This window comes from Lycorma delicatula, chromosome 2 (genome assembly GCF_047948215.1).
Source record: "Lycorma delicatula isolate Av1 chromosome 2, ASM4794821v1, whole genome shotgun sequence".
Taxonomy (NCBI): domain Eukaryota; kingdom Metazoa; phylum Arthropoda; class Insecta; order Hemiptera; family Fulgoridae; genus Lycorma; species Lycorma delicatula.
In genome coordinates, this window is record NC_134456.1 from 40,981,290 (window position 1) to 40,998,080 (window position 16,791).

Here is a 16,791-nt window from a genome sequence, read left to right on the forward strand (position 1 = left end):
TCCTGATGTTTCAAGAGTTGTTATTGGTTGCATTGTTCATGACCATTTAGGCTTCAGAAAGGTTTGTGCACGTTAGGTGCCGCACATCTTAACGAAACATCATAAAAAAATCCAAGTTGGATCTGTTTTGGAATTTTTAATGCGCTACACGGAAAAAGGTGATGAGTTCCTTAATTCAATTGTTACCGGTGATGGAACAAGGATTTTGTATTACAAGTCAGAGAGAAAACGGTAGTCAAATGAATGGGGTCATCCTCGATCACCAACCAGAACAACAATCGTCAAGCCACAGCCATTTGAACACAAACTGATGGCCACAGTCTTTTAGGATCAGTTTGGCATTCTGCTGATTGATTTCATCCAATTCAAATTCGGCAATGTGGGCAGTTAACCGACGACAGCAGTTAACCGACGACGTTGTCCTGCTGTATGATAATGCATGTCCAAATGTTGCAGGGCCAACATGTGATTTACTAAGAACATTTTGCAGAAGCGACTGCAAAACTCTACGTAAGTAACAGCGCACCATTCAAAATTGGCATCATGGGCAGTTGACCAACAGCTTCATCTCTAAGATAATGATAATAATGCAAGATAATGCATGTCCACATATTGCGGGGCCAAAATGTGATTTACTGAGAACATTTGGATGGGAAATTTATGATCACCCACCATATAGTCCAGACTTAGCACCACCTTCTGGTTACCATTTTTGGGTGAAATTGAAAGAATTTTTGAGTAGTAAGCAATTCATGGGTGACGATGAACTTAAAAATGCTATTAAGCAGTGGCTAAATGGACTGGCGGCAGAAGAATACGACGAGGTTATATTGAAGCTGATATATTGCTATGATACATGTCTTAATTCATGATAAGGTACTATAAGGTATGATGTTTGAAATAAATAAAAAAATATATATAAAGTTTTCATAAGAATAAACTTGTTTGCAATGAAATGGTCTTTACTTAAGAGATAGATTCTCGTATATTTGTTTTCTTTTTTTTTTGTTATTTTTAAAGTAAATTATGAGTACTTATGCGAAGTTATAATCATAACTTCATCATTCTTGTATACCTACCTTGCTTTAGACGGGACTTTTACCATGTACATCTCCACTCTATTCTACTTTCAGTTAAAATTTTGCATTTTTGAAACCTATCATTTCTTATTAAGTCACTAGCAGACCCAGTAGTGCTTCGCTATTGTTAGATTTGAGTATATATTTATATAAAGATTAAATGAATACAATTGAAAGTTTGATAAAACATTAACAAAGTGAACAATATGGATCTTCACAAAATTTAACCTTTCCTTTTACCCTTTCTCCCTTTTCCTTTTCCCCCTTTGCTATTTTCATTTTTCCCTTTTTCCCATTTCCCTTTCTCTTCCTCTTTCCCTTCCTTTCCCCATTTCTCTTTCCCTTATTTCCCTTTCCTCTTTCCTGCTTTTTCCATTTCTTTTTTCTCCTTTCCCATTTTTCCTTTTCCTTGTTTTTCCCTTTTTTCCATTTTCCCCTTTTTCAAGTTTTCTTTGTTCATTTTCCCCTGCATGTAAAGTCGGCCCAGTAGTTTTTAGTCTATAGCGGATACACATATTGTAGACACTGAAATGGAATTGTAAAATATTTAGTATAGCGTGTGTTGCTTTTATAGCGCTGTTTTTAAAAAAAAGCATGTCTTACTCTTCTACAGAATTTTTTACATCTTCAATCATAAAACTAGTTTGGTGGTGACACCAAAACACGTTACTTAATTTTCTTTACTTAACAACTATAATCAATTCTTTACCTTTCCAGTCTACACAGTGGCTTTATAAAACAGTAAAACATTTTTACAGAATTTTTTAATGACTTGAGATTAATAATACTTTTTTATGTTCTATAAAAGATACAAAAACAATGTTAAAATTTCAATATCTATAATATTGTATCTTTTACATAATAGAATTTTCAGCTGAATGCCAAAAAGCTTGTATCAGCTATATTTCAGCTTTTATTAATGACCTTATTGAATTCTTAATTTCCAGAGAAGAAATGAGAACTGAAAAGCCATAGTACAAATCACATTAGTGCATGAGTGTGAGTCGTTTAGTGTTTGTTCTGTAACTGGCAGCAGCAGTAATGCTTGGCAAACAAAATATGGCCTGGCAACATTTTATGCTGCATAAGTATTAATTGAAAAGTTTTTGCTATTTATGTTCCATGTTTATTGTTGTTTAACATTAATTAGTCAGATAGACAAATAAAGCCAGTAATCATTATTGGCGATGAGATGCTTGAAATCTCATGTGTTCCTGCGATAACAATGCTATAAATCATTATTTTGTGTGTGTGTATATGTACATATACATATATATGTAAAATTGATAGTGTTTTTGTGGCAAGGAAAATATACAGAGAGTGCAGCAGCATAATTTGCTGATTTGAAGGGTCAGTAAAAACAAAAATGTTGTAGGTATCGTAATTATTTTTTCATCACATGCTACTTCATTGGAAATTTACTTCTACACTGTTTTGAAAATTATATCCAACAAGTGGCGTCCCCCATTGGCGATATGCTGATTTATCATAATTCAGAAGCGTAAATTGGGTGAGCGCATGGGCCACTAAAGATTGCTTCCCAAAGAGATCAGACATCCAGGGAATTTTTCCCACAAAACACGCATTGCAGTTCACACCCTGTGTGCCAGTGTACCATGGCACTATCCTGCTGAAACCACAAATTCCCAACATCCATTTCATCAAGCCTTGGAAAAAAAAAAGAAAAAGGCAGCTTGTGTGCCGAGCGCTGAGGAAATTGCAAAAAAGACTGTCTTACTGCCTCAATGTTTTTGAATTATCTCATGGACCATTCCTCTGATCTTCTCTTTTAACATTGCCAATTCCCTGAATATGTTTGCCCAGGTAACAATTGATTGCCGACCAGGAACACGAGCTTGAGTGGGAATCTTGAAGTGTGCACGGAGTACTCGTTGCGTAGCAATGATTGAGTGACCATTAGAAAAGTAAGCCTCTACGGCAAACGTGCGCTATTCCTTCATGTACCACATTCCTTCATCCACTGCATTCTCGGTACTGAAGTGTTAAGGAGAAAAAACTTTCCAACTCACTCGTTCAAATGAGACCATTTGCATCCTCTAACAGCCAATCTTGCTTCCTGGCCCTAATTCAAATCAGCAAATTATGCTGTCGCACTCTGTATAATATAAAAAATTTTTGTTTTGCCATTATTCATGATTTCTGAACACTTGTGAACCTAATTACAGTTGCAATTATAATTAGTATAGATGTTAATCTCATCCTTGAATGAAAATAATTCAACATAAAAAATAAAATAATTTTTGTAAGAAATATTTGTGAAGTTTAATTTTATTGTTTAATAGAAAAAAAATTATTTTCTCTAATATTAACCTTATACAGTATTAAAATAGATTTAAAAAAGTTGAAAGATTAAAATATCTTCTCATTTAAATTAATATTTTGTAAATATTTATACCGCTTTGATTAGATGGATTATTAGAAGTCACTCAAACATGGAAATTCATAGAATTTGAATCATTTTATTGAATTTTCATACATTGTCATATAGAAAGTTAGGAATGCTTTAAAAAATGTTAAAATTAGATTCATTTATTTATGAAACTAAGAATCATTTGATTTTTATATTTTCATTTGCACATTTTCCCATCAATAATATTTTTCTTCATCATATCAATAATAGGTGTAACTGAGTTTTCCTGTAAATCAATTAAATTATTATTATTTTCTTACCTCTTGTTTATAGTTGTTAGCATCCCAATCACAGCCTTGTGCTTCCCTTTCAAGAATTTATATTCTTCTGTTCTTACCTTCTGTTTTATACATTTTTCTTTTTTTGCTTTCTTTTTAGAATTAACAAAGAATTTTAACTGAATGCAAAATTATACTACTTTTCTTGCACCAAGCTTTTATAGGGATTAACTAGAATCATACTAGTTTAAGAAAATATTTTACATGTATTCCATTGTTCCAGATATTTTACAAAATTTCACTGCCTTTTCTAATCTTTCTTCATTAAAACATATAGTCATTTGTTTTAGGAGCACATTTTTCCTTCAGGTTTTCTAATTTGCATATATTATATAACATTGAATTTTAGGATTGCTACTGCTCTTATCCTCTTCTATTTCAACCCAAACTTCTGTGTTGAGATCATTTGGCTTTCAGTTGAACTAAAATTTCTCATTCTATCTTGACATTCTTTTATTTATATCCTGAAATATTCCTGTTGCTGTTGAACTATTAGATGTTTATAAGCAGAAGATGTGTATCATGTTATCTAGTTCCTTATTTCACTAATATTCTATTTTGATGTGACATAACCCCCGTCAAATAATCTGAATAATTGTTTTAAAATGTTAGAGTAAATTAATCTCAAAAGTAAAAATGTAACTGCACAAGTGTAATTTTAAACTTAGTCAATTTTTTTTTAACATTCCGAGAGATGATATTAAAAAAAGAGCAAATTTTGGCATAGATAAAACTATTTTATTTTAGGGCCACTGTTTTAAACTGTAACTTTATTGTTACAATCAATGATCCATCACACTACTTGAATTAGTAAATCAGTTAGATGTTAGGGTATTTATTTCTGATGAAATTTTAATAATTATATCTTTACATCTACAAAGCACATTCACAAAGTAAGTATCATTTGGTATAACAGTATCTTTCATACTAACAGCATTATATTTTTTTCATTTTTCTATTTTTGGCAGTCCTATTTGTTACCATTGTTCCAGTGGATATTGTGTCTGTAAAGTGATATTGAATGCACAGATTTCATCATCTACTGCAATTTAGTCTAAAAAACTCTTCCTCCTTGTACGTTCTTATTATAATGTTAACAAAACTAAATAAGCTCTCGAGCTTTCCTTTGTATTTTTAAATTTTGGGTGCAGACATAAACACAATTATTATAAGGAATTTTTCATAGTGTTTTCATACAGTTAGGACTTTGAAACATGAGGCAAAACAAATGTGAGGTTGGAAAGCATTGATTGTTAGATTTGTCATTAATTTTGACCAATAATTATTGATTAAAGATGAATAAAGATATATGAATTAATGAAAGTTCATGTAGCTTGTTATGCATGTTTTGCTCTTCATTAATCATTCAAATCTACCTAAGCACCATTCATTGCATCTTGTTCATACATTTTACATACATGATAATGAATTTCATTGCTTATATTTCTCTCATTTGATTGCCACTGATTGTCACTCGCATTTACTGGTTGTAATTAAAACATTACAAGTACTATCATACAGTACTTATACAGTTCAACATTACTGTACGTAAATATAGTGCATCATAAACTGGTGATGTAAGATTATCATTAATACTTTTTTTTTGCAATTCTAGCACAATCTGCAAAGGAGCTTTATGAAAATGTTACTTTCTGGATGCACCCATTGTTGACTTTTGTATTGTTTTAATGAATCATTTTATAATAAGGTATTGCATCGTTTTAATTATTATTCAAGAGCAGTTCATAATTACATAGCAAATATTGTATGAGAGTACTGATGTATTTTCATGTCTGTTAAGTTGCTGATTTTATATTTTTTATTTCTGCTTATTAGTACTTCTTTTATATTTTTCACTTCAGCTAGTATTGTTCATTTCAAATACATTTCCTGTTTGTTTTAACCATAAAAATTTGTATAAAGTAACTTTTCATAAAGTTATTTATAGTTTAGTCAGTCATTACTTCTGTGTGTAAGAAAACTTCTGTTAAGTATAATTTTTTGGTATCATTAGATTTTTAAGTTATTAGACATAAATTTGTATGTTATATCTGTAGCCTGTCAGAATTTAAGGTTTAATTCAATGAATTGATATAGTTGTTGGAAAATGGTCTCATAACTGTAACAAAATAAAAAAGTTAAACAAATTGTGAAAAAGATCAATTTAGAAGTTGCTGGACATCTGTTATCTATATCTATTCTTGCTGAAAAAAAAGATGTGAAATTTAATTGAAGAAATTTTAATAGAAAGTATTACAACAAATACAGAGGAGCTAAAATTTACTGTAAGAAATTTGAATCTTTTGCTCAATTGCAGCATGTTATATGTTCATCGAAGAAAAGTAGAAGTCTAAATCTAAATCTGGGAGAAAAATTGTGTGTTTTGAACAACTTTTGTTTAAAACATTTTTTGATGTTTAACTATTTCTAGTTATTGTTATCTTGTAAGTGACAAGAGTTTCAAGAGAGTACCACATGCCACACTAGTTATCATTATATTTATGTCAATTGATCAACAAAATGAGTAATTAAAAAGTAGAAGTATACTTTGGTATAAGAGAAAGTAGGAATCCATATTATTTCTAGATTCAATTCTCTAGTATGATAATGACCAGTATGATTTCATGAATACTGAGTAATATTTAGATCATTTATCAAGGTTTTCTCAGTTCAAGTTCAATGTCATTTACTGACCAACTGAACAAGAAACGATTGATTTTGATTCTTACTCATGAAAATTCAACATTTTTAAATTTTATAACCACTTTCAAACCATGTAGATACAAAATAACCAAATTGACATAAGTAATCTTTTCCAACCGTCTTTCAACCTTTATTTTCCAACCTTTATTGGATACCACCAATGATTACTTTGCTCTGTTTTTTATTTTTAAAAAGGTTACTTCTAACATCTAAAATTTTAGTTTTTTATCTCCCTATGTATTATTACTCTGCTCAACCACTTACATGTCTTGAATAAATCTGGTTAAGCGACTGATGAATAATTCATTTGAATTGTTTGACCATAATTCATGAAATTTGTGCAACTGTTCTAAACATGCAAAAATAAAATACTTGTATCTTCATATAATATATCAAAACACCAACTTTGGAATTTTCTAAAAAGAATGTATACAGAGTGGGACATAAACAGTTGACTGTTTTACAAATAATTTTGTGAGATTGTGTTAACAGAAATTTATAATTTATAGCTATAGAAATATAAAGATTCTAATGAAGTTAAAGTGGTTATAATTTAATTTAAAAAAAAAGAAGAAAAAAGTCTATTTACTGTCTACCATCATTTTCTAAACACTATTCTCTTCTACCTTGAGGATAATATTTGACTCTTTGTAAGAGGTCCTGCAGGATTTCACTATGGTCTCTTGAATAAACTTTTTCAGTTCACAAATGTTGGCTGGTCATGTCTTGTAGGTCTTGCTTTCAAACAAACATTCCCTATTCTAATAGGAAAATACCTGCTACTGAAAGTTCTAGTGACTGGGTGGGCCAAATAACATCATATCATAAAATAAGGCATCTGGGGAACATTCTTCTTAATGTGATCATGCTTCCAACAATCTGAGTGGTAGCTCCATCTTGAAAACTTAAGTTTTTATCTTTCATCCAATGAAATGTAATCAAGTAATTGGTTCAGTAAAAGAGTTTTTGACCATTGTACACTAGTTGTCACTATTGATGATTATAGGAACATATCGTCTGTTTCAAAAAGGAAAGATCCAAAAGCAGATGTGACGTCACACTTTACTTCTCCATAGTGGCTTTTGGTGTAATTCCCAATAATTTTTTCTGTCCCCTAGCAACAATTGGTTTGTTTACAAAACCATTCAGATGAAAATGGCTTCAACATACATTACAAAGTAATCAAGCACATTGGGATTTCTATTTATCAGGACTGAAAACTCTTCCCAAAAGTTAACTTTTACTGCTTTATCTCTCTCTGTCTCTCAACTATTGAACACCAGAGTTTTATATAGATTGAAGTTTTAACTCGCCATCCACTATACTGCAAAAACTTTGAGAAGGTATTCCAGGTTCCATAGTTTAGTGTGGAGCTGAGGTTGATTGACTTCCAGCTTGATAAGGATATGGCAGATAGTTTACACTTTCAGGTACATGGACCAGTGTAGAATGACCAGATGGTTTTGAACCTTGCAGTAACTCCTCTTTATGAAATTTTTTAACCAACAATGACAAAGAGTTTCTAAAAGGCTTGTCTTGTGTATTAAAATTTCCCTGAAATTCATGCTGAGTAATGAAGTTTATTTAAGCAAGCAAATTTACAGCAAACACACATTCTGGTACAAACTAACATTCAATGACGATTAATTCCAAACAGTGCACTCTTCAGAAATCATTATAACATTAGCACATGCCAACAATGTGAGGATCATCTGTAATTAAAAAACATCTGTTTATGTCCCACCTGTTACTAAGAGAATAATTGTATGGAAGGCCAATGGTGTAGCCCAGACAATATATTTATTGGCTTAATATAAAAATGTGCTCAATTTTCTTGAGTTATTTGTCTATTTTCCTATTTAAATTTTTCAAATTCACTTAATGTAATAAATAAATATTATGAAGATTGCAGAAATATTACTGTAATCTTTGTTTATATTTTGGCTTAGTTTCATCAGAAAAAGTAGACAAAAATGTATTCTCTCTTGGGGAATTACTGATGACTTGGGCTGTCAGGTTTACTAATAATTGACCAAAGGTTTTAAAAAAACTAAATATGTGTTATTAATGAAACAGAGGTGAGTAGAAAGTCACTACCTATTTTGATAAAATAATATTCTATTACTTGTTAAAATAAATGTTGGAAATAGATACTTATAGTTCTTGATATCAGTTAAAAAATTTTTTGTCATTGCAATAAGTTATCTCAACCTGATGCACTTTATATGTTAGTTTTAATATTTTTGTGAAGTTTATAGTGGTTTCGAGGACTGCTGTATTAGATGTTATCCCTCTTTTTTGATTTATATTACAATTCTGAGACAATCCTTCCATTCATTTTAAATAAGTATATAAATTAAGCCACAATGTTGTCATTATTTTGTTAGCTATATTACTACTTCTGTGAATAGTAGGCATAACTCATTTTGCATAGAATTTAACAATTTGAGCTCTTCAACAAAACAGAATTAATAAAGTAAAAATTAAAAAAAGTAAATAGAATTTTCAGTTGCAATTGAATATTTAACATTTAGCTAATGCCAAAAATAATCTTCATTAGCATATTACAAGAGTTATTTCCATGGACATCAGTGTCCAATATATTAGAAGGTACTTCTATTTTATTGGATTGTTTATTTTTTCAATGTGTTTTATCTGCAGTTTACAACAAAGTAGAGAGAACGCCCACTAGGCAGTGACTTAGTAAGTAAAAGCTAACAGTCAGTATTCTTTGTAACAGTTGTAGTACCTTTTCTTTTCTTTCTTTTTCCTGTTTAGCCTCCGGTAACTACCGTTTAGATAATTCTTCAGAGGATGAATGAGGATGATATGTATGAGTGTAAATGAAGTGTAGTCTTGTACATTCTCAGTTCAACCATTCCTGAGATGTGTGGTTAATTGAAACCCAACCACCAAAGAACACCGGTATCCACGATCTAGTATTCAAATCCGTGTAAAAATAACTGGCTTTACTAGGACTTGGATGCTGTAACTCTCGACTTCCAAATCAGCTGATTTGAGAAGACGTGTTAACCACTAGATCAACCCGGTGGGTCAACAGTTGTAGTACCTGGCATTTTGAAACAAAATATTTTATGAAAAATTCATCACAATTATGCTCAATATGTGATCAAAAAAACAAGAAAAAGTGTTTCCAACATTTATTATAATTATTTTATTCAACAGTCTACTTTAAAATGATACAAAATATGAATAACTTCCAAATTAATGGAATTGTTCTTCTAAATTACATTATAGAGCTAGTTATCAGCACTTTTTTCACTAAAATTTCCAGCCAGTGCAATGGGATTACTACCAAGTGGAGTGCTCTACAAAAGAATGTGTTGGTAATTAGCCCTGAAAGATTCTTCGGAAGAAAACTTTCTATTAATTTGAAAGAGATTGTTTATAAGTTTTAATGTTTAAAGATATTATCAGATTTTATATTGTTAAATTAATAAGCAAGTAATTCTGATGAGATGCAGATGTAGAAACACCACCTAAATTTTATATAGAATCCTTATTTGGATTGTATATAATATACTGCGTAAATTTTTTTTTATATGAGTAATTTTTTTCTTGTTTTGTCATGAATTATGACTTACGGAAATGAAATTTTTTTTTGTTAACTTAATTCATTGCTGGTTCTATGTGAGTGGGATATGACTAAATAGGATGTTCTGTAATTTTACTTATTTTGAAGGTAAAATTATAAAAATAAAATTTCCTTGTGATATATTTGATAATTTTTTTAAGAAAAATTTTAAATTTTACTTATTTGATGAAAACGAACAATTTTTATTATTAATTTTTGTTTTTAGTAACTAATATTATGAACGTTAGAGTTGGTCTAAACTGATTTTATATGTATTATGAAATAATTTTTGTAGAAAAGTCAGTTTTCTGTGCCATTTATTTAGTTTTTTTAAAAATATAATTCATTTTTCTTTTAACAATAAAAACTAGATTACTGGTGAAATATGTGAAATCCACAATGAAAAAATGTGTTAGTTACTCTTACAACTGCTTTGTTTTTAGAAATTAACAGCGAATTGTGGAGTGATCATATTTTTATCAATATATGTGTGTCTAAATTCTAGTAGATTTATTAGTTTAATTCTAAAATCTGTTTTATTACTTTGACTCTCCTTTGACTCTCCTTTTTTAGTGTGTTACAGTCAATTTGCATTACTCTGTCTTTTTATTTTTTTATTTTTTATGCACAGCTAATAATGTGCATGTTCATGTATACCACTCTGTACATAATTATATCTTATTGATGCTATTTTATTTTTTGAATTGCATGTGATTTTAATTTTTAGGTTTATTTATCCTTTCAGTAAACATTTTAAGTTAATCATGTGTGTTTTTCATGTGTATTTTTACTAATATTCAAATTTTATTAAATATTGATATTTCATTGTAATTATTTTTTTAATTTTATTAAATAGTTGGAGAATATTTTCCTTGTCTTCTGATTTAGATTTTACCAATAATTTCATTACTTTTTTCTTTGAAATATCTAGTTTTTATTTATGTTATTATTTGTATTATTACTGTAGTTTGACTGCAGGTGTATCTGCTTCAGCAGTTGGATATGTTGTATAATGTTTTTTCCACTGAATTTGTTTTTATGTATAAAAAATTGACAATACCTTGTTGATCCAGTAGACTAATGTTATTTAGGTAATACTTTGATCCACATCAGATATTTTTTCAGTCATTTGATAATATCATATAAGTTCTACATTTTGATGAAATTAAAAAAATTAAAAGCAATCATGATAATGCAGAAGGATATTAAATATATGTTCGTTTTGTTTTAATGATAATCTACATTTGATGAAATGATTAAAAATTAATTTTCAGAACTGAATTTTGTTCAGTATTTTTGGAATGGTAGTTTAACTAATAAAATACAACTGAGAAATATTGTTTTTTCATGGAAAAAGATTTTGGTATCATTATTAAATCTCATCAACCCCCAGCATATATATGACACATTTATTATACTAGTAAGTTTGTGGTAAATAACAATATCTTTCATAAAGACCTAACATGTCTTTATGATTGAGAGTTATATTGAGTATCAGTCATGATATGTCAAAGTGTCATTGGAAAATTTTCTAAATGTTATCACACTTCATTACTTGACTATAGTTTAGCTTAGATACTTGAATAATTGACAGATTTATTTGTTCTTAGCTGTTTTTTATTTTATCCAATAAATGTTCAGGTAAAATGCTTCTAAAATGAAAAAAAAAATGGGTAATTGATTATGGCAGTTTTAGTCTAAAATGATTTGATAAAGCTTAAAAGAAACTTTGATGTTTTGGGTTAGATTTATTACCAAGAAGATGTCATGTAACCATTTTTACACAATATGTAAAAACATTAGTAACATGTTCTTAAATTAATAGAGAATTAATTATATTGTGTACTCAAGACGTCCACAGTAAACTAATAAATTTATATATATGTACATAAAAAGTATGTGTTATTAATTTTTTACTAATATAATTTTTTTTTAATTATATTTTTAAAAAAATTCAAGTGAAAATTATTTTTCATTAGTTCCTTGAAAGACATCTTACTTATTCGAAGCATAATGCAACTCTACTATGATTATTATTATTTAACATGTCTTGTAAATTTCAATACGTACTAGAATGCAGATGCAGATGACTATTTTCAATCATTCAATGCTGTTTGGTTGATCCCTTAATGCATCTGCTTTCTATTCACTGGAAGAAAACGTCTGGTGGTTGAGGAGGTCAAAGATCTTTTGAAAATATATAATGATTACTGTAGTAGAGCCACAGAAATTTAAGCCAAGTGTATATTAAACATCCACATTCTCTGGATGCAGCTGTTACTTCTTGAACAGGATATGGGTTTTCTGTACTTCATAAATAGTTTTTTGATTTTATTTATTAAGATAGATGAAACCAATCTTCAGCCATGAAAAATACCTCATTCTGTATTTCAATTTAATTTTAATTATTATTTAACCCACTTACCATATTACACTCTCTTAGTATTATCTGTAAGCTGTATTTATTTAAAAAGTGATCGATTAAAAGGAAAATTATTTAATATTTTCCTTTAGCTATGTAAACTGTTCCTACATTACTTTGCCCTTTGTGCTAAATTACTCAATGATTTTTAGGAAGTTTTCAGTAATTTATTAGATACTACATAAAAATTATCCTCTAACAAAGTAATAGGTCAGCAACTTCTTTTTGCATCTATGATGGAGGTAAAATTAAACATTATTTAAATAAAATTTTGCACATTAACAAGTTATAGTAAAGCAGTCTTCAGAAAACTTTTGGAATTTTTAATGAATATAATCTCTGAATTTATTACCAGATTTTTAAAAAAAATTATCTTTGATAGTTAACATATTGAAACATTCTACTATACAAATTTAACAAGCACTAAAGTAATATTTTACAAGACAAGAAGACAGTTTTACTGAGAAAGTTGTGAAGGCATCATATGCTGTTACACTGTTATGAACAAAAATCAGTGAATGTAAAACCCAGATACAGTGTTCAATCATTCATTGCTGAGGGACTCTTTGAACAGTCTGAATTAAAACTAAATCTCATTCTTGAGATGTTCTATAATTTAAATGTTACATCATATGTCTTTTTTTATACATATATGTAATTCTGTTAGTAATTACTCTTTAGATACATTACATTCAATTAATTTAATTAGTTTGTATTTATTTTATATTTTGCTACTAACAAATATTGATAATTTTATAATTATTTCTAGGTTTTTCACTGAATGGTGAGTTATTGATGGATGCATTAGGTGGAGAAACTACATTTGCAGATGTCCAAGGTGATAGTTTTGTTCCAGCTTTTACGCTTGGTGTTGGTCAAAAAGCAAAATTAACTTTTGGTCAAGATGTTAATACTCTTAAATTTTTCACCACTTGTGGTTTACAAGAAGGATATGAGCCATTTTGTGTGTTAGTATTAATAATAATTACTTTTGCCATTATAATTATTAATCTGTTTAATATTAAATGAAAAGTCTTGATTACACTTAAATTCACATACATTTAATTTATCTTTAGTTATTCTTATATTCATAAACAGTTAATATATAATTGGATTTTTCTGTTTTGAATTCTGGATATTGAAGAGTCTGAAGTGAGGTAAAATGTGACTGAAGTCATGTTTAATTAATCAGTTTCCGTAGATCACCAAGTAGTAAGATGTAGGATGCAGTTTCACTGCAAGCTACTGCCTAATGAGGGCAAACAGACTATATAAGCACTGAAAACTTATTTAAATAAAGATTAAATATTAATTATAATATAATAAATAATGTGAATATTAACTAAAAAATGTAATTTTGTTTTTTTCTTTAATATTTTATTTTTTTAATATCTGTTTATTTTTTATATTATATCTGTTTATTTTATGTGTTAACTAAAACTAGAAACTTATGGATACACCTGCAGGCATGAATTTGTCACAATAGCAGTATAGAAATTTGTTTATCTGGTGTCAATATAATTTATGCATTCAATTTTCCCTTCAAGTCCTGAAGTTGTTAGTAAACTAACGTAATAAGTAGATTGTTCTTTCTCACCACTCACCTCCTTCCCGTACCCTTGATTTCTTCTTACTTTTCCTCTCCACTACCTAATGAACGGAAGTGGAATAAAGCCCATAAAATTATTTCTTTATTTAGATTTTACTCCTATGATAAAGAGAATTTTCATTTCTGTAACTTTTTTGAAGATGTGTGATCATAATAACAGTATATGTTGTTAATGAATTAAGTTTATTACTTGTTGATAGTTTAAGTATTATTACTTTTAAAATAAAAACATATTTTATTAACTATATATAACGAAAAGGTTCAATGTTTGCTTTAGGGTAACAGGTTGAGCTATTCTGAGATCATTGAGAACAATTTGTTACTGCATTTGTTTTTTTTTTTTGTTACTGCATTGCTCGAATGCTGTATAATTATACTATTTCAATAATGCAAATATGTATTTTTATTTAAACTAATGTTCTACAAAAATGTTTTATAAGTTTCAGGATTTTACTTTTCTATAATAGAAAAACATAAAAACATTTAGAAATTAAGAAGTGCTAAATATAAATGTCAAAGACTGTATTTTGCTAAATGAGAATTCATTTTCACTACATTACCTTTCTTCGTTTGATTTTGTGCAGTATGATCTTAAGATCCAATTATGATTTCTGTACAATAAAATAATTTTACTAAAAAAGGTTTCTACATTTAAAATTTGTATTTATCGTTTAATATGTCCTACTCATTTATGTAGCCATAAGGCAGAAAGAAAAACAAATGTCCATATTCTGATTAATTTGCATGCTATGGTATGTTGACCACATGGCAAAATGGTAGCACCTTCACTTTAGATCTAGAAGTTTCTGGATTTGAATCCCAATCAGCCTTGTCATTCTTCACATGCAAAAAAATTCATTTCTCTTCTTCATTACTAAAAAAAGAAAATGGACTGTGACTGAGTATCAGACTATAGGAATAAATGAATAATTGTATAAATAATATAATGTCAATAAAACAAAGTGCAAAAGATTTATAGAAATTTATAGTGTTTTTAGTATTTTCACTAGTATTATTTATTCATTGTTCTATTCTTTAATTGATATGCAACAGTACAACCATGAAGGATATCTTTAAAAAATGTTAGCTAAGGAATACACCATTTATTAAAAGAATTATAATTTTTAAAAAAATTATTAACTCTTATTTAGCAATTTTCATCTAATAAAAAAAATTTCACATACTACTAGATATTAATTCATCATCACTGCATACTTTTATTATATTTATGAAATGCTTTTAAACCTATTTTTATAAGTAAAACTTGAAACTAATTTTTAAAAAATACAGCACGTTATAGAAATAGAATGAGCTTCATTACTATCACTGGTATAATGTGTTAAGAAAAACATGAATGTTTTACTAATAAGTTTCATGAATGAGAGTGTTTACAGTATTGAAGATTTTATATACAGTTATCAAATCCCTTTTTATACTAGAATATATGACTAACCTACTAGTAGGAACTGAAAATAAAAACTTTGAAAATAAGTGTGTGAACCCTACATTAATCTGGAAGACCAATATTTCAGGTTAGAGGTTAGTATCATTTGTTACAAGATGAAATGATTTTATTTTTATACTGTTTACATCAACAGTTATTTAAAATGAGATAATTTGTGTTAAACAATAATTTATTAATATTATTTCATTATGATTTTAAAGATAAGTTGTGTTTTCATACGTTACTGAGATGTAGAACTGAATCTTAATTAATATAGCAAATAAATCAATGAAAAACTGTAGAACCAAAATTCTGTAGAATTGAACAGTAAAGTCATTGCTATTAAACATGTTCAGAACATATTTCTTTAATCTTTTTTTTTTTTATATCAAATTGATATAATTTTGATGTCATCTATCATCGGAAGTATGGTTAAGACTAGTTAAAGTCTATATGTATTTTTCATTTCTAATATATTTATACTGTATTAATTTTTTTTTGAATATGTAATGGTTAGCAGCTTTTTCCGTTAGTACTTTAATTACTAATAAATGATTGTAAAATTAATGTGTTATTTTTCAGGAACATGAATCGTGCTGTAACATATTGGTACACAAAAGATCAACCAATATTTGAGAATACAGATGACTATGCCGATACAAAGATTGATGTTACACGTATACCAGCTGGATCTGACACCCCTCCTTGCTTGAAGATAAGCCATAACACGTTTGAAACAATGGAAAAAGCTAACTGGGAATTTCTTAGATTATCGCTTCCTGTTACTTGTCTGTCTTCATTTATTGAGTTAGTATCTTTTTAATTTATTTATCAAAATTAATGCCTCTATAAATGTTACTACATGAAATATTTTTTAATATTAAAAATAAAGTTCAGAAGTAGATAGACAGGTGAATTTTCATGGGAAACATGACAATGCAACTCCTTTGTATCAATCTGTGTATTTAAATTCCTCAGTTCTTTGATTTGGTTCCTATCCACCATTAATTGTTGAATTTTAATTAAAAATAGATCCTTTATCTTTGTAACCAGAAGATATATCTTACTACCTACCTACATATCCAGTCTCAGTATACATACAGTGGGTGTAGTCCTGCAGTTTTGAACTGGAGAAAGCTGAATTAAATATTCTGTAGACTTCATAAATATTATGGATGTGATGATGAAAATTATCATTTTCTCACCGTTTTTTTTTTTTTCAGATCACTA

The 16,791-nt window shown here is 28.6% G+C and overlaps 1 protein-coding gene across 1 annotated transcript in view; it reads left to right on the forward strand.

Annotated features, from left to right (window-relative positions):
• The window catches only part of RyR (Ryanodine receptor), a 559,410-nt gene that overhangs the window by 329,650 nt on the left and 212,969 nt on the right, over positions 1 to 16,791 (forward strand). Inside the window, exons 28-29 of the mRNA XM_075355178.1 lie at positions 13,278 to 13,476; positions 16,144 to 16,368. Coding sequence (XP_075211293.1) covers positions 13,278 to 13,476; positions 16,144 to 16,368 — 424 coding nt within the window. The remainder of the gene's footprint in view (positions 1 to 13,277; positions 13,477 to 16,143; positions 16,369 to 16,791) is intronic.